Source organism: Lissotriton helveticus, chromosome 12, assembly GCF_964261635.1.
Source record: "Lissotriton helveticus chromosome 12, aLisHel1.1, whole genome shotgun sequence".
Taxonomy (NCBI): domain Eukaryota; kingdom Metazoa; phylum Chordata; class Amphibia; order Caudata; family Salamandridae; genus Lissotriton; species Lissotriton helveticus.
Window position 1 is genome coordinate 466,629,569 of NC_136073.1, and position 19,813 is coordinate 466,649,381.

Genomic DNA, 19,813 nt, shown 5'->3' on the forward strand with positions numbered 1-19,813 from the left:
CTCCCTTTCAGGGGAGCTGGTGTGGATCTGGAGCAACCAGAATCACGAGTCTTCTTTTGTAGTTCGTCGGCACAGGGACCACAAGCCAGCTGGCAAGTGACCGGGCCAACGCGTTGAGCCAAATCGTGCCAAAGGGCCCCACGCCGCACTCGTCGAGTGTGGAGGGCTGAACTTCGGCTCAGGAGTAGCTCAGGGTGGGGGCTTCTCAAACCCCGGTGTACAGCTTCGAGGGTCACTCGTGGGCTGCACGGTCAGCGTCTCGTGGTCACTTCAAGATGGCGTGCCCCACGCTTCCGGTCGCCTCCACGGGTCTCAGCTTTGCAGGGACTGTGGATCGGGCTGTTAGAAGCTGGGCAGGCTTGATCTCGTCGATCTCAGTCGCTCGAGTTCCGGCGGGAACTGCAACTAAGTAGACGTCGAGGGCTGGATGGTGCCTGCTGCTGCAGGGTGGTCACTCCTTGACCACAAGGGAGATTCTTCGGGCTTCCACGTTGAGATGGAGGGCGAAGGGTCCAGAATATCGTTTCAAATGTTTCTTCCAGGAAATCTGATGTGCATTGGCACTGCTCCCACTCTTATTCGAATCTGGTGGGCGTGATTACCTGCTAGGTCCCCTCCTATGGGTGGGACCCAGGAAGTGGGTGGATACACCCCCTTCCTTTGATCCAGGCCGCCCTGGCACGAGGGCTGGAGTGCCCCAGAACCGGTTTGGCCGGATTATGCAAGGGGCAGCCTTGTGCGCCCCAGGCAGTGTCTGGTTTCTTTCAAACCTCCCTGCTACAATACACTATCTCCTGTCTGGAGGGCGGTGACACCCTCCTGTGACAGGAAACCCTTTGTCCAGGACCCCCTTGACTGGGTTTCGGTCAGCTCCAGGGGTCCAGACATTTGTCTGTGGCAGAGGCATCCATTTTGTGGATCTTAAGGCCTTTGGAGAAATCAACCGCATTAAAGTGAAGTAACATGTCTTACCCCTCTAGAGGGGTGGAATGCCATCCCCGTCGCCAGAACTGGCGAGGGGATGGTATTCCAAAGCGTATGACACCTTACACGACATGTTTTGATAAAGCCAAACCAGAGTTGCTAAATAACCGCGAGGATTATAAGGCACTTAATAGTATATGGTATGGCATTATCCTGAAACAGCTTAGGGATTTGTTCCCGACGGCTGCAGACAGGCTCAGCTCATGCTAGAGCTCCATCTCACATAAAAACCATGCACCCAGCCTCCAGGATTGGTGAGGCCTGTCTATAGGAGTGGCTCACAGGTTTACATGTGTCCAGATATAGGTTTAGACATAGGTATACTATATCTAAGCAAGGGGTGTGTACACCACCTTACCCCAGCTGAGTGATCAGCCAGTTGTGTCAATTTAAGAACCAGCCAGGGGTGGCAAAAGATATGCTGCAGCCCCTGGTAGGCCTTAGTGGCTCCTGTGCCCTGTGCACCTATAGTGCATTCTACAGGGGCTGACAAGGAGTCCATTTCCAATTGGTATGTACCTAGGGTACATGGAATCCATTTTACAGAGAGAGCAGATGGCCTGGGGCCCTGATTAGCAGGGAACCAGGTCAACTAAGTCAAAAAACCAGCTAAACACAGGCAAAAAATCTGGGGTAACCATAGTCAGGTAGCCACCTTCCTACATAACCCCCCCCCAAACGAAAGGAGATAAGGCTATCCTTGGCCAGGTAAGCCTATATTGCCTGAGTGGCCATATAAGGAAGTACCTGCACTAGCATGGGTACCCCCTGTCTCATGGTCCACTAAGCAGTCCCTCACCCTTTGGGTATTAGAGGGTCTCCACCATAGGGAATCACTACCTTGGGTGTGTTTATGCAAAGTTAAAGGCTGGTTTGGATATGGAGTATTGAAGTGAGGCTCTACTAATTTAGGGCTTAGCTTCCTCCAATTATCTTCCACCATGTGTGCCTTTCTTTCTTTAACTGAGTTGCACTGTGCTCTCAGGGTCAACCTCTGGCTACCTAAAGCTGGAGGCTGGGTCCCTCTGTTTGGCTTGCTGGAGGGACAGTTCAGGTTTGGGCCCTTTGGGTCCCAGGTTTGGCTGTGCCCAACAGAATCCATCTGGGGGAGGTCCCTAACTGTTTTTAAGGGGGCTCCCTCAGGAGTTTTTAAAGTTTTCACCTTACTAGGGCTACTAGTTTTGGTGCACCTAATCTTTTGATGGGGGTGCTTTATTTGACAGGGGGCCCTCTGGGTCTCACTGTCCTTCTTGTCCTCTGCAGCCCTGGGCTGGCTAAGGCAAGGGAGAGAGGGGCAGGTTACCTGCTCCAGACTGGGTCCCACCTGAGAAGGGTCCACTGACATCAGAGGTTCTGTCAGGCTAGGCCCAACCACCTCTGGGGCAGTTCCTTCATCAGGGGTAAGATCAGTTCCCTGAGGAGGCTGATCCTGTCCTAAAGTCTGGTGAGGGGGAGATTTCTCTTCCTCCTCCATGCTCTCAGTTTGTGTGGAGTTATCCATCATTTCAGGTTTCACAACACACGTGTCAGTTTGAGTTTGGGCTGTGGCCATCACAGCCCCACCAACCTTTTCAGGAGGAGACTCAGTTTGGGTTTCTGCTGTTATCATAACAGCTTCGCTATTCTGTTCAGGAAGAGCTTTTGCTAAAGATGGGGCAGGGAGTATCTCCGCCCTACCAACCTTTTCAGGAAGGACATCTTGAATTGGGGCTGTAGCCATCACAGCCCCACTAACCTTTCCATTGGAATTTACCATTCTAGAATGGATTTCCTGTTCAACCCCAGCCCAGGCTGAGATTTCTAAATCATTACCTAGTAGACAGTCTACAGGCAAGTTTGGGGACACTGCCACTCTCTTTGGGCCAGTGACACCTCCCCAGCTGAGACTTACTACTGCCATGGGATGATTTGTTTGGATGCCATCAATGTTTATTACCTGGTATGTGGCACCAGGTAAAAGTTGCTTAGAGGGGACTATGCCATCAGCCACCATGGTGATGCTAGCCCCTGTGTCTCTAAAAGCTTCAACTCTTAAACCATTGATGATGGGTTCTTGTCTATACTTGCTCAAAGTATTTGGGCAAGCAGAGAAGTTGGCAAACCCCATGCCAGCCTCATAAACAAGATCATTGGGTGATGGGGACCTGGATAGGCCAGGGTCCACCTGATTTCCAAAAGTAAACCCACCCAGATTCCTGGGTGTGCTTCCACTTCCTGGGGGATTACTGCTGACAGTAACAGGAGGTGTTGAAGCTGGCTTTGGAGGTATATTTTCTTTATTGTTATTCTTGGGACAACAGCTGTCTGTTTTGTAATGCCCCACCTGTTTACAGGGATAACAATAGGGTTTTTTCTCAGTTGAAGAAGTGTCTTGGGACCCACCCCCATCCTTGGAGTTTTGGGGCCCTGGGGAAGTCTTTTCTTTACTTTTATCCCCACCCTTATCTTGAGGCTTGGTAGACTCCTTCTTCTGGTTACTGTCCTGATTCTTAGGCCTAATCCTGGTTCTGACCCATTTGTCTGCCTTCTTTCCCAATTCTTGGGGAGAGGTCAGATCAGAGTCTACCAGGTGCTGGTGTAAGAGCTGGTTCTGACAATTACTTAGGATCTGCTCTCTCATAATCAAATTATACAATCCTGTAAAGTCATGTACTTTGCTGCCATGTAGCCAACCCTCCAGAGCCTTAGTAGCACAATCTACAAAATCAGTCCAGTCCTGAGTCTGTGTCTTCTGGGTGTCTCTGAACTTGAACCTGTACTGTTCAGTGGTTAAGCCAAACCCATCTATCAGAACACTCTTCAGGACTTTGTAATTGTTTGCATCCTCATGTCTGACAGTGAGGAGCTTGTCCCTCCCTTTCTCTGAAAAGGAGTACCATAAGATTGCTGCCCACTGTTCCTCAGGAACCTGCTGTACCATGCAGGCTCTCTCAAGAGCAGTCATCCATTTGTGGATGTCATCCCCTTCTTTGAAGGGGGGCACAATCTTTGTCAGGTTTCTACTATCATAGGACCTGGGTTTCTCTTTAGGAATATTGCTGCCACCAGTGGCATCTAAGCCACACAATTTCTGCTCTCTTGCCAAGGCAAGTTTAGCTTGAGCTAAGGTAAGCTTAGCTTGACTCAGGGCTACCTCCTCTCTCTCTATCTGGAGTCTGACAGCCCTCATTCTAGCCCTATGCTCAGCTTTTTGAGAAGCACTCATGCCTCTCTCTGATTCTCTGGAGGCACTAGAAAGATGAGAGTCCCCTGAGGGAGATCTCACTCTTCTGTTGCCTGGGAGAATCATATGTTGGGTTCTGGGGAGGTGCTGGCCCTCTCCATTCCCCAGTAGGTCCAAGTTGGCCTGGCTAAGCCTACCAACTGGAACCTGGCTACCCTGATCCTGTACTCCTAAGTCCTCAACATCTGAGTCCTCATCCAAGTCATCATCATCCTCCTCTTCAGGGGGATCAACTGCAGGGGGGTTCCCTCCAGTTCCTGTGTCTAGGGAAGCTGCTTTTGCCTTCTCTAAGTCATCCTGTTCTAGGATTTCTACCAGGATTAGGCAGGTGGGGCTTCTGCCCCTTTTTAACCCTCTTGCTTTGCACAAGGCAATCAAGTCTCTGCGGGTTAGTTTGTCATATCCAAAAGTTGCCTGGGTAGGGTCAACTGTCACAGGACTAGACCCTGAGGCCTTTCCTGTGTCAGACATGGTTACTAGTGAGGTGTAAGTGGTGCACTTACCTACACTAAGTGTTTTCCTACTGGACCTTGCTAGTGAGTTGTAGTCAGGGGTGTGCTACTCCCTTCAACCTACAACTACTAAGTTCAGTAGAACTTAATATGCTAAGCTTTTGATTTTATATGTACCTAGAGGTACTTGATGTGATCTTTCAATTTGATATAAAGATTGCAATGGTAAAACAACAGCAAGCTCAAATCCGCACCGCTGCTCACCAATGTGAGAAGTTGGCCTGGTAGGGGATGTTTCCAATTCTGGAACCACCTACTACCTGACCAAACAATCCCCTTATGGTGTCTGGTTGTAAGTCAACCTTATTAGACAAGCTATCCTAGTGGTAGCATGGACTAAGCAGCCTAAAGGCTTAACTTAAGAGGTCGTGTTAAGCGAGCTGTTTTACCACATACAATCCTGTAATACCAAATGAAAGGACACCACACAAGTATATATTATAAAAATATATGTGTTTATTACTAAAAACAATCCCCAGTATTCTTTATGAATAAAGGGGCACAAGCGTTAAATCAAAAGCACTGTTTAAACATACAAAGTTGCACAATTATGGATGAGGGCAGGGGGCCACTCAAACCATATACTAAACAAGTGGTATAAGAGAGGCCACTCGAACAGTGGTTAGGCCTAGGGCCTAGGGAATCGCTGGGAGCAGTCAGGACAAGCAATGCTGAAGTCGGGAATGGCCCTCGGGATTCGGGAGATGTGCGGAAAGCGCACGCATGCACCAATGTTAACCAATGGTGCGTAAAAGTCAAATAGTTAAAGTTTAAGGACACTTCCGCTGAACCTAGAGGAACAAAACTTAACACACAGACCCTAGAGGTGTGCACCAGTGTGGGAACACCGGCGGAGCAAAGTTACCTCACCCACAGGAAGTGGGTGCACAGGGTCGAAGTGGCGTCGGGTTTTGACACGCAGGCTCTTGGTGCTTGAAGCTGAAAGGGCTGCAGGCAGGGTGAAGACGAAGTGTCCGGTGGAGTCCAAGGGTGGACTCAAGTTGTAGAGTACCTGAAAGCAGAGGGGACAGAGTCTGGGTCACTCAGCAGTGACCAGGGTGGAACCAGGACGGAACCAGGCAATGTCGGGCGCAATCAGGTGGTCGTCGAGGCGCTTCTCTTCGCTGTCACGTGGGCTCGGGGGCATCTGCGACGTCCAGGAGCAGGTCACGATCTGTCCCACGCAGGCTCTCACCGTCGGTGCAGTCGGCTTCCGGTTTGGAGCAAACAAGCCTTGGTAAGAGCAATCCACGCGGGATTGGAAGATGGCGTCTCACTCGGACCAGGAAGGTCAGAGTCGGGGCTCCCTTTCAGGGGAGCTGGTGTGGATCTGGAGCAACCAGAATCACGAGTCTTCTTTTGTAGTTCGTCGGCACAGGGACCACAAGCCAGCTGGCAAGTGACCGGGCCAACGCGTTGAGCCAAATCGTGCCAAAGGGCCCCACGCCGCACTCGTCGAGTGTGGAGGGCTGAACTTCGGCTCAGGAGTAGCTCAGGGTGGGGGCTTCTCAAACCCCGGTGTACAGCTTCGAGGGTCACTCGTGGGCTGCACGGTCAGCGTCTCGTGGTCACTTCAAGATGGCGTGCCCCACGCTTCCGGTCGCCTCCACGGGTCTCAGCTTTGCAGGGACTGTGGATCGGGCTGTTAGAAGCTGGGCAGGCTTGATCTCGTCGATCTCAGTCGCTCGAGTTCCGGCGGGAACTGCAACTAAGTAGACGTCGAGGGCTGGATGGTGCCTGCTGCTGCAGGGTGGTCACTCCTTGACCACAAGGGAGATTCTTCGGGCTTCCACGTTGAGATGGAGGGCGAAGGGTCCAGAATATCGTTTCAAATGTTTCTTCCAGGAAATCTGATGTGCATTGGCACTGCTCCCACTCTTATTCGAATCTGGTGGGCGTGATTACCTGCTAGGTCCCCTCCTACGGGTGGGACCCAGGAAGTGGGTGGATACACCCCCTTCCTTTGATCCAGGCCGCCCTGGCACGAGGGCTGGAGTGCCCCAGAACCGGTTTGGCCGGATTATGCAAGGGGCAGCCTTGTGCGCCCCAGGCAGTGTCTGGTTTCTTTCAAACCTCCCTGCTACAATACACTATCTCCTGTCTGGAGGGCGGTGACACCCTCCTGTGACAGGAAACCCTTTGTCCAGGACCCCCTTGACTGGGTTTCGGTCAGCTCCAGGGGTCCAGACATTTGTCTGTGGCAGAGGCATCCATTTTGTGGATCTTAAGGCCTTTGGAGAAATCAACCGCATTAAAGTGAAGTAACATGTCTTACCCCTCTAGAGGGGTGGAATGCCATCCCCGTCGCCAGAACTGGCGAGGGGATGGTATTCCAAAGCGTATGACACCTTACACGACATGTTTTGATAAAGCCAAACCAGAGTTGCTAAATAACCGCGAGGATTATAAGGCACTTAATAGTATATGGTATGGCATTATCCTGAAACAGCTTAGGGATTTGTTCCCGACGGCTGCAGACAGGCTCAGCTCATGCTAGAGCTCCATCTCACATAAAAACCATGCACCCAGCCTCCAGGATTGGTGAGGCCTGTCTATAGGAGTGGCTCACAGGTTTACATGTGTCCAGATATAGGTTTAGACATAGGTATACTATATCTAAGCAAGGGGTGTGTACACCACCTTACCCCAGCTGAGTGATCAGCCAGTTGTGTCAATTTAAGAACCAGCCAGGGGTGGCAAAAGATATGCTGCAGCCCCTGGTAGGCCTTAGTGGCTCCTGTGCCCTGTGCACCTATAGTGCATTCTACAGGGGCTGACAAGGAGTCCATTTCCAATTGGTATGTACCTAGGGTACATGGAATCCATTTTACAGAGAGAGCAGATGGCCTGGGGCCCTGATTAGCAGGGAACCAGGTCAACTAAGTCAAAAAACCAGCTAAACACAGGCAAAAAATCTGGGGTAACCATAGTCAGGTAGCCACCTTCCTACACTAACATATAACATTTTAAATATAATTATATACTTACCAATACTTACGTTGTAATGGTATGCGTTGTAAAAGTACCTGCGTTGTAAAAACATGCGTTGTAAATAAATGCGTTGTAATAGTATTTGCGTTGTAAAAGTTCCGTTGTAATGGTAGTGCGTTGTAAAAAATGCGTTGTAAGGGGTGTATACCGTGCCAAGTTGTCTTCACTTTTCTCTGCACCATGTAACTCAGCCTGCAATGGCAGTTTACATGAGTGTCGTGAGGGGTCCCTTAGAGTGGCACAATACATGCTGCAGCCCTTGGGGACCCATTTTATCCTACCTGCCTTAGGTACCAGGGGTACCATTTACTAGGGACTTACAGGGGATGAACATATTGCCAGAATTGGGGGGAACAATTGTACAGTTTTAAGGAAAGAGATCTGGCACTGTTGACCAGAATAGCAGGAACTTAGTGCACTTCAGTCAAAATTGCATCAAATACCAGGCAAAAAGTGGAGATGACCATGTCAAAAAGGGGCTCTTTCCACGGTTTTTATTATGATTTTTTTTTAACATGAGGCTGGCAAGAAAACAAGATGCCTAGGACAACCTAAAATAGACAAGTCATTGCCCTTTGCTACAGCGGCAGCTCCCTGTAACAGAGATGTGGTATCTTCTTTCGATCAAAAGAGGATGCCCAACTATCCAGCAGCAAAAAGAACAATTGATGGACACAATGCAGAACAATGTCATACATTCACCGCAGGACAGAGACCTGGGCCGAAATCCATAATTTTGTTTCTCCCCATGCCATTCTAGTTTGGATCCAGCCATATGCAAATCAGTCTTGACCCTGTTCCTCATGGGAACAGTCCAGCCCGAACTGCCAGGCCAGGTCCTCTCTGGACTGGAATCAAGCATCCTAGGACCTGTTTCAGGATACCACCCCACACCAGCCAGTGTAGCTTGATTCAAGTGGCATGGAGAGCCCAGCACTGACACTTTGTTTGAAACTGACTCATTTTTGCTCTGTACCTGGAGCTGTCTCCTAATATCAGCTACTATGTTCTTAACAGGAGGTACTTCTTTCATGAAGATCAATTTTTTCAGCTTTATTTAGCAGCTTTATGGTGCACTGAAGCATTGTAAAGTGTTAAAGCAATTTAAAATTGACACCAAAGAAACATTGAACAATAAAGAAAGATTACAACATAAGAAATGTTAACCAGGAGAACTGGAGTGTGACTGAGTACGTTTTCACAGGAAACCCAATGGTCACTAACAAAATGGTGCTTATTGAGAGGAGAGCCATGCTTAGTTTCGGTAAAGAGGTGAGCTTTTATATGTTTCTTCAAGGCAAGGAGGGTAGGCTCACCTATGCTGCTGAAAGGCAAGCAGTTCCAGATAGCATTCACAGCCCGATTAAAGAATTGCTTTTGGAAGAGAGACTCTTTAAATCAAGTAGCATCAATTTGCAACACTTTTCAACATATGAGGCCACTTAGTACGCCGTACGAGTTTGGAAAGATATGGATGATTGTTTTGATGAATCACTTGTATATTCTTCTCCGCATAATTTGAATTAGATTGTTGTATTCATAGGTAGCTAATGGAGCTTGCGTATGGTTTTGGTTCAGTTGTGTTTTCCTTAGGTGGTGGGTAGGCTTGCCGCTGAGTGGAGTATTCCCTTGAATGGTGCATGAGGTGAACTGAAAGACCTGGTTGGACTACATTCCTGAAGTCTTTTCTGTAAATAAAAAGAGCATGAACAGCTTTCAGAAGGTATGGGGAAATTATATGTTTAACTTTTTCGAAGGAGTGAAGAAGAAATTGGTGGATTTATCCACCTTGTTTATACGAGGGGTTAGAGTTAATATAGAGTGAACCCAAGGGATTTTACTATGAAGCTATCAAATTTCACAAAGACTACTGTTGAGGGATCAAATCTGCACTCATAAGAAGTTGAAATTTGTAGGAACTGACCACCTAGGCTAGTGCTTAGATTAGAGATGTCCTCAATAGACCAGGTTTTGAGGTACATTTGTGTGGAAGGGCTCATCTGCTTTTTCAAGGCCCAGGTAATGGGCTCTAGATAAAAGTGTAACACTGCAGGTGTGAGGATCGAGGCTTGGGGAAAACCACAAGGAATTTCGGCCATTCCTGAGATTTTTTCACCACTTGATGCCTGTTGGTGAGAAAAGAGGAGAACCAGCGCTTTACCAATCCACTAATTACCAATACAGTGATCCAGATTGTAGTAGTCTGCTGAATTCCAAGCTGACAATAAGTATTGGAGTAGGACTAGGCCTTGTTTTGGTTTTAAGGTACTCTACTTCCCAGTTGGAATTTTGTAAATGGACAATCCAGAGTGGAGGAATTATTTCACAGAAGAGCTACCTTTTTAATGTAAAAAATGTACTGTTACTTTAGATAATACAGCAGCATTTTTAAAGTAGCTCATTAATCAGAATGTGTTTACATATTCTTTAAATGCTGTTTCTCACTCCACGCTTTCTTACATCTTCTATTTCTAAGGATTAGCTTAGAGTTGCAAATTTGATATGCTTCTTGAGTTTGATTATTGTGAAACTCCGCCTTACTGCTGGTTCTAGGATATGTCACTGTGGATCAGTCATTATTGCCTGTTTGTTGCACTGCGAGTTCCCACCTGTCTTTTTTTTTTTCCTTGCCGGTTTTCCTCCCCTGTAATATGTGCTTGGCGTCTGTTGGGACCGACCTGGAGATTTTCTTTATCATGCCTCAGTAGCCCGCTTCTATCCTGCGATGTCCTTTTAATATATGTAGTTACTGTACGACCCCCCCGTCCCCTTTCCTTTACAGGGGTTTGCTCCCTCTTCCCATCACTACTAGCCAACATTCACAGCTCCATTGATCAGGCATTTCACTGTCGGCTACAGCTCTTCATTGTGCTTTACCACTACAAATTGCAGCCAGTGAAAAGTGCCTGACCTGTATACAGCAGGAAGGCCCTATGCCCATGGGGGTCAACCCTTGTGGACCAAGGAGGGCCACCACCTTTGTGTTGCATTTGTTGAACATAATGCCATTGTTGAAAAAGGAGTCCCTTTAATTGAAGAGCTTCATGCGATTCGTTTACTGAACCCTTAAGGTTGCTGCAGAGTTGCACTATTGGAAGTATTTGTTTGTGCAACCTTTCCACTTGGCATTTGAGCACTAACTGCAAGCAGAATAAAGTACGCTTACATAATGGAGCCATTACAGAATGGCTCTGATGCTGCTCCTCCCTCTTTCAATTGTTGAAACGGTGAAAGCAAATTTTGCAACTTAATAGAGCACATCAGCGTTAACAAAATTCTACCATCAATCATGCATTGTTCCTCCTACAGGCCTGGGTCATGGAACGTTTGTCGCTGGGGTCATAGCCAGCATGAGGGAATGTCAAGGATTTGCTCCTGATTCTGAGTTGCACATATTCCGGGTCTTCACAAACAATCAGGTATGATTTGTACTTCAAACTCGTTTTTCATTGCCTTTTAATGTGCGTTTCTCCTCTGTTGGGTATTTTGTGCTGGATAGGAAGTAACCTTTAATGTAATCATGGTTCCTATGTGAACTGTGATCCTGTGTACAGTGGGGACGGATCAGTCATTGTGGGGGCGGTAGCAAAGCCGTGGCTAAAACAAACAAAATGTTCTGTGACTATTTTACTAGTCTTTGACCTTCAAGTAACTATATATAAAATAATGCACACACCTTAAATGAAAAATAAATGCAAAGTAAACAAATGGTGGGAAATACACGTTTATGTTACGAAGCCGCCTTTATCTAATGCTATCACAGCAGATGTATTTGGGTGTGTAACCAGACTTGAATCCTGATTGACACAGTGAGACTGATTTGTGTTCATGATGCTATGAGGTCCCAGCCTGTGATTGAAACTCTATGAATATGTGAGTCATTATATTAAAATTGTATTCTACACAATGGTGGGTGGCCAACAAGAAGGCCAACAGTACGCACTAGGCTAATGTTCCCTGACCGGTTTATTAATCCTTATGCTTCCTTGTTTCTACCTGGGCTCACACTGCCTGCAAGCCATATGTGATGCTCCGTGGTCATTACAAGCCAATTAGTGTGGGGAGTAGTTTCTTCTCCGTCCTTCTTACGGAGGAGATGCTGATCTGGACTGAAGGCGTGGGTGCTAATCAGATGACATCGCTGACCCTGATGAGTTTGTAGAAGATGCGCCCCAGTGGCAGTCAAAGGCTGTTCTGAGCTCACTCGGATGCCGATTCAGCCACAGCAAGAGAGGCAGTGGCAGCGATCGGCCGTGGAAGCCACTATCTGTGACATGGTGGACACCGGGGGTGTGAAAGCTGAAGAGAGTCTTGATCGCCTAATTTGGATGTAGACCTGGACCGCCAGGTGAAGTTGGCAGATGAGGTTGCGTCAGGGCTGTGTGCGCCACATCTATGCCTTTGATAGTTGGGGCTTAGAACTTGCTTCTGCTACAGCGAGTGCCCCTACTGGGTTAGGACCAGGGGGCACTATAGAACCAGCCACACTATTGATGTGAGAGAGCAGGAACTGCATCTGACACAGGAGGCACCAACTCATGGATTCAGTAGATCTGCCCCGGTGCCTACTTATGGTGGTGTTGCTTTAGCACCCTCTACTTAAAACCCCCGCAAGTCCACTTCACCTCCCCAAACCCCCCCCCCCCCCCCCCCCCCCCATAACTACAGTACAGAGATGTTGGGGCTGGGGAGTGGGTTGGGATTGCCACCCTGTCCTAGGGGCCTGCTGTGCCTCTGGTGGCCACAATACAGCTTCAGCACACTCATTGAGCATATTATGGATTTGGAGTGCTACTGTCTTGGGGAAGGAAGCTTTGCCACCTGCTGTCTCCCCTCCACCTCCTGTGAGAGTGAGCAGAGTGTCACCCAGGATTAGTAGGATGGCACAGTGGTCCAGGACAGGCAGTCGAGTGCAACACAACAAACTAAGATCGACCAGTTTGTGGCATTGCGGTTGGGAGGAGTGAAGCGGAGGACTGGTGGTGGCCATTGATCTCCAAGTCCGCTCTAGAAGCCAAGATAGACATCATTTCTTTACGGGTCAACCTTCTGTGAGTGGATATATGAAAAGTGGTGGACATGTCTCCAGAAACCGAGCAGAATTTAACCTCATTGCCGGAGGAGGTTAAAGCCCTTAAATCAATAGTGAGCACATGTTCAGATCACACAATGATTAGAGGATAGTTTGGAGGATGCAGAGCTCCAGACGGTGCAACTTGCACCCTGAATGGGATCCCAACCTGGAAGGAACAGAGGGGTCCCATCTGGAGAAATTTCTAGAACAGTAAATTAAAACTCCTCTCGAGCTGGAGGGCCTCTCTGATTTAATTTGTGCTAAAAGAGTGCACAGGGCCCAATTGAAAGGATTCGATATTTGCAGGGAAAAATCCTGCTTCCTGCTCATGAGACTCCAGTCAGAGGTTTTTCAGGGTACAGTGTTTCATACAGAGCTAGATGAGTTACTAACTAACTTTTTTGGTAGTTACTAGAAGACCACTGCAATATGGTGGAATGAATAGGAGACCCTTAAGGTGGTGACGAGAGAAGAGTGTATATCTAGAGTACATCGTACACTCAGACAACTGGAAATGAAACTTGAGACAAAGAAGAGTAACTCATGACTACCGGGCATTGCTCTTTGTTGTGGAGCAGGGGAAGCCTTAGAAATTAGTAGTAAAATGCAGAGTGACTGAACTCTGAAACAGGTTGAACCGATTCACTTACTCACACTATAACAAGTGCTAAAATACATTTGTGTCCATTAAAAGCATGCACTCCAAAACAAAACTTGTAACTAACCCTAGGCGTAGTTCGCGAAGTAGTGCTACGCGTAGCTACGCGAAGTGCACTTTGCGAGCTATGCGTAGCACTAACCGAACTGTGTAGTACCCTGTTTGCGATGATTGCACAGTGCCGGATGCTTGTCTGCACTGTGCAATCATTGAAAACGGCATCATGCACAGTGCGAGCTGTCTTTTACTGCAGCTCGAGTAGATTTTTACTCGAGCTGCAGCTTTCTCAACGCGGACTGGTAGTTTCTGAGCATACGCGACCATTCCCAATGAGAAACCTGACCTCCCCGCTTTGAGAATCTCACCGGGAGGATTATTTTCCACTCTTGCGATCGGCAACTAGATGTTGCTGATCGCGAACGAGGAAAATGTCTCGCCGCGATGTGATTTTGCTTGCTCGAAGTCGCCAGACTTGACATTGAGGACTCGTGAGCAAGCAAAAAATGACCGCTACGCTACGCATGTTTGCACTGTGCTATGTGCAGTTCACGTAGCGCTTTGCCCAGAGTTACTTGTAACACTGTGAAAATACCTCTTAAAACAAATCTTTGTCACTATAAAGACTCAAGTGACTCTATCAAATAAAGCCTATATTGGCTCCCAAGAAACTTTACATTTACTGATTAACCAAATTCACCCATTTACATTTCTTTTAGGTAGCTGCCACCCTGGCAAGAAGGCTTGTGTCTTCTTTAGTCTATTGTCCCTCCACCCGCTTCACAGCATAGAAGACCTCCTACCTTTGCTTTAAGCCGGGAGCGCTTCATTAACCAGTCTGGGGCAGTTGTTTCTTTTTTAATCAAAAGTACGGGAACTGTTGTTAGAAAATTTCAAAAGTATGGGCACTGCGTTCCACATAGACTCTGCCTACTTCAACCTTTGGTGCTCAATGCCATATTGTGGATAAGGAACTGTTTTTTTTTTTTTCTTGACTTGAATCACCCCTTTAAAACATTGAAAAACAATACTTAACCATGCATAACATTTTCTATTTTGAGGTAGTAGACATTTCTTGTAATGCCACATCTAAGCTCTGTTCTGATTTAATTCATTCCTCCTCATTTCTTCATTTGTGCAGGATTTTAAAAAGGTGACCTCTCACTAGTCCCATGAAGAAAATAAATATCTGTTTGTGATATGAATTAACAGGCAGGGGAGCAGGGGTGGAGAAGAGGAAGAGGGTGGGGTGGTGTGCCGCTGCTTTATTCTTTCCTCAGTAAGTGATTGCAGAGAGTTGGGTAGAAGCGTGAGTGAGTGCTTTCCCTGGCTACGGTGATTAGCCTGTCTGAACACTAAAAAAGTAAGCACGGGCCTGGTTAATGACAGCAATATCTGATCTCTGTTAATAGAGTGTCCACCAGAACAAAGCCTCGAGAATCTAAAGGTATGGCAGGGAAAGGGTGTTATTCGTCCTCTTCAGCAGAGCTGGGCTGCTGAATTGGAAAGATGACCGAAGCAGCCTGTTGCCAGTCCTAGTGTGCCGTTATGTGAGGAATGCCTTTGTGCCAATGGGCCTCAAAAAGCCTCTTAAATGAGATGGGCTGCAACACTGAAAGTATGAAGGCACTTTTCTTGGAATCCAGTCAAGAACCACTGGCCCTCTGAGAGGGGTTCTGGCGGCATCTACAAATCATTTGCATTTACTGTTTGGCTTGTTGGTAACAAGCTTTCGAGGATCATTATTCTAAGGAGGATTTTAATTGCCTACTTTGCAGGTTGATGACTGCCATCTTTAAGCAAAGTATGGGGATAAATGCTGTATCATCCACTCTCCAAAGCCCTTCACTATCAATCAACATCTCCTGTAAATCTGCCGCATGCGCTTAAGGGCATAGAGTGGGGGTCATGGGCCCTGTTTAAAGTAAGTCAAATGGACCTCCCCCTTGGACCCCAACCTAAGATGTCTACATCCCTGGATGTGTCTATACACACAGGTGCTGGGTCTGATTCTGTGCCTGAATGATCCCGTGTGCTTGCATGCAGCCTAACTGTGTAGCTGCTGTATGCCCACCTGAAAACAAAACCATTGAAACAGAAAAGTACACACAAGCTGCAGTGTTTATTTTTATTTTTTAAAAGGGTAGAATTATGGATGTGATAACCTATCATATCATGACCGCACAACACATGCGGTGTCCAATAACGTTCCAAAGGCACCTCACACTTTAACTTCTAAAGAGAACTGTGTTAGACCGGTCACCCTTAGGATTGACTTTCATCCAACTTTTTACGTCCCATTTTTTGCTGATTCTTTTTGTTCATTACATAAAAATGGGGTTACCCAAGAATACTCTGAAGGACCTTGGTAATTAGTGATATGTAGTAGTGGTCTTCTCTGTAAGATCCAGTATGAGGATAAGGTTTTAATGAATAAACTTATCCTAATGATTTTTCAGATTCCCCCACCCATATAACCCAGGGATTAGTATAGGTTCTGTTACTGACTGTAAAGGAGAGTTTGTTATATTGCTATTGCTGTAAACTTATCACACACAAAAACATCACATTTAAGTGTTTACATGTTTCTGTATTCTGAAAAACACCAAATATAAATACATTATATGCACATCTGGTTGCTCCAAAGAAGTAAGTGAAGGGGTTCTCAGGAAAGAAGTGCTCATGGGTGAAGTGTTTCAGACGAAAAAAGAAAGAGGAAATAGACCAATTCCATATATAATCCTATTTACACAATAGCCTGGTGTGTATACATATTATCCAGCATAAGTACAGTCTCATCTAGACAGAGGTAATCCTATTATTCACAATTGCTTCTTTGTGGAAACACTTTTCAATCCATGTTGTATGGAATGTCAGCGTTTCGACCTGGCAGTTTTAGGGGGTGGGGCACTCGAAGCTTCAAAAGCAGGTCTTTATCAGGACTGGATACCCTTTAGGAATGGGCAGCAACCTGGAAAACTCTTCCGGTGTCAGGACTAGATTTAATCAATAAATAAAAAAGGGACATCTGGCTCCTAAACAGTAGTGGATTTAATCTAGCCTTAAAGCAATTGAATGATGCCAACCTTGAAGTAATCATGATACAACTATTCGTGAAGCAAGAGTCAGTTGATGTCCTTGTGCAATAATGCGGTAGAATTGAAGGCCAGGATACTATGTAAGTAAAAGGTAGGACATGTACCTTCATGTATTGCATGTCCTGGTAGTGACTAGCTGCATATTTCGTTTTTTACTACTGTGAGGCCTACCCCTCTCATAGGCAAGCATGGGAAATCCCTAATGTACTTTAAAGCTGTCATTCCTGATCAGAGAGGATTATCGTATTCATGTTTAATATGTTTGTAATGGTAATGATAAATCCTCTTTACTGGTGAAGTTTGATTTAACACTACTGTCTTAGAAATGCCACTTTTACAAAGTGGATCTTTATCTGTACTTATTGCTGTTTGTGCCTGACAGCCTGTCTCCAATACACGTCTCACTTAGGTGACAGCTCCACTTTGTGTGTTCCCTCTAGACAGCCACAAACACAGGAAGTTGAGGCTGATCTGCATTCTTAGCATTCATCTGCATATTGATGGGCCTTCCTGAGCAGGGAGGGGTGGGGTGGCACTCACTTACATTTTGATAGGTTATGTCCTGCCCTCACACAAAGTACTGATTTACCCCCAGGTTTAGCTTGGAAGATAGAACTGGGCTGAAAGGGATCCTTGCGTACTTGAGAATGTTCTTTTGAAGTCAACCCCTACATCAAAGGCACTTTGGGGTGTAAGCATTGGGTCTCTGACCCCCCAAATCAGACACTTCCGGATCTTGAACTGAATCCCTATCAAAAGTACTGCTGAGCTGCTTCAAGGACTCCACTGGACTGCTTTTGTGGAAGGACTGCTTTTTTGCTATTTGCCCTGCTGCGGAGTCCTCCCTGACACTACTGGAAGGAGAGATGGACTCTGTTTAACCCTCAAGTGATCGCTAAGGGTTTGTTAGCTTGCCTCCTGTTCTTCTGAAGACCCAGGGACACAAAAGACTTCCTACAATTCTGCGCGTGCTGCCATGACTCTGCTGTCTTCTGGGCCTCAGAAGTGGGTTCTGCAGCTGTTTTCAACATCTACAGCTCTTGGGCCCCTGAAATCAAGCTTTTGGGCTTTTCACAACCACGAACAGGCCCATTTGTACTGGCACTGTGCCGTTTACTTGAATGATCAGCTCGAGTATCTTCTCCTCACACAGTGCCGCCAGCGACTGCAAGACCCCGTCTGTCGTTTGCCACACTCAGCCGACTCTTCGCGCTCATTGGACCACTGCTAGGGACTCTCTACCTGCTCCCGGTAACCGCAACCTCCCCCTCCACCCAACCGGGGGTGAGAAGTGTATTCGACCCGCACTCTATCGTGGTCGGCCTGGAACTTTGTATTTACCCGTCTAGCACAACCTAAAGTAACCTTTAAGCTCTATATGTTTTTGGTTTATTCTTTGAAAATTCATAACTCCGGTCCTACATATTGGATTTTTGTCGTTTTGGTCTTGTTGTATTCATAAAAATATAATCTATATCCTTAAACTTGTGTGGTTTTTTTTTGTGGTGTATTCATTCTGTTAGTGTATGTGTGTTGCACAAATACTTCACACTTCACACTTTGCCTTTGTAGATAAGCCAAACTACCAGAGGGTGAGCACAGGTTATCTTATTGTGTATCTAGCTTACCCGGACTACTGCAGTGGTTTCTGCCTGGCCTGGATGCATACCTCATCCAACCCGAAATCTCATTGAACAAACCCCAATTTAATTTAAGGTCGAAACAGGATAAAGACTCCATCCCTTCACAGCAGAAGCACAGCTCCATGACTTTATCATTATGACATCACTGGCCCCGCACTGGCTGTCACAAGACCGAAGTTACATTGAGCCTGCAAAAGGAAGAGAGGTGGAATAGACCACATTGGAGGTAGTATGTAAGGGAGCACAGGGCCATATTCAGGTACACGGCTGGATATAGTTTAATTACGTTTTAAGTGACCTCCTCAAGAAATTAGAATGTATCCATGTCTTGCAGTCTCCATGTTTCGCTTGGAAACGCATGGTATGGCCCACAGAATGGTGATGTTATGACGACTTGTGAAAGAGTCCTCATTGTGACGTCTTGTGAGCATACACGGCTGGTAACCAGGGAGCTACAGCATTGGACACCAGGACACTCACCGGCTGGGATGACCACATGCGCTGGTGATAGAGGCCACAAGGGCAAACCCGACACCACAAAAGGTACGTTGGGGTGGAGGCAAGGGGACAAAGGTGGGTTATTCAATAAAATGAAAATAAAACGAAAAAATCAAATTGGAATCTGACTTTAAAATCCACATACTCCATGCACGTTAAAATATATACCTTGCCTATCACGCTGAACGTAGGGGCAGGAGTTAGATGGGAGGGGGGAGGGGGATGCTACAGCACCCTCAAAAATCCTGGCGCTCAGAAGGTGAGCGGACTTTAAAGATGCCTTTCCATTTTGTCTTTATCTTGCCACCTGTGCCGTGCGTTCAAAGACAACGGTGAAATGCCAGGCTAGGATCTTTTAACAAATTGCTGCTTATTCGTTGGAATGGAGGGTTGATGTTTACTTTTTTATTCTCTGAATACAAAGTGGGATATTTATGTAAAGTGAACTATGTGATGATCTTACTATATATAGAACAGGGAGCGTGAAGAGAAAAGCTGTGGAATGTCTTTTATTTCTAAAACAACTACATTTGAAAACCTGCAAATGGACTGTACAAATATTTGGACAAATATCCGCATTAATGCAGAACGGAAGCACATTTTCTTGTCATTGTGAAGTGTGATGGACACAAACGTTTTTAATAGGATAAAACACATCAATTGTGCGAGAGGGTGTAGCCTTACGGCTAGAGCGGTCGACCTCGAAGCTGGGGAACCGGGTTCGAGTCTCGGAAGCGACGCTCAATATCCTGTGATTCTGGGCAAATCACTTAATCCCACCGTGCCTAACAAAAAATGAATGTGCCCTCATGTAACGAAACCGGTGCTTGTGTAAAGCGCTCCGAAACCCGATGCATCGGAATAGTTCGCGCTATATATGTATCTGAAAAAAACAAAACACTACCTATAAATGTGCAAGTTAATTAATCGCTGAATCATGGTTTTCACACATTGTCGTTTGTGCATTATATAGTTTTACCAGCAATTCCTGTGGCATTTCAATGAAAAATGTGCTGTCTGTAAATGACAGTGTGCTGCCACACCATGCTTTAGTGAAATATTTGTACCAGGGCGCTCCAAAGTGCGCACCAGCTCTCTGCGTACGTCACCTTTACCTGTCTCCTGTTGGGGTGAC

The 19,813-nt window shown here is 46.6% G+C and overlaps 1 protein-coding gene across 1 annotated transcript in view; it reads left to right on the forward strand.

The window, feature by feature from the left end:
- Positions 1-19,813, forward strand: part of MBTPS1 (membrane bound transcription factor peptidase, site 1) — a 298,949-nt gene that overhangs the window by 154,629 nt on the left and 124,507 nt on the right. Inside the window, exon 6 of the mRNA XM_078670462.1 lies at positions 11,020-11,129. Coding sequence (XP_078526588.1) covers positions 11,020-11,129 — 110 coding nt within the window. The remainder of the gene's footprint in view (positions 1-11,019; positions 11,130-19,813) is intronic.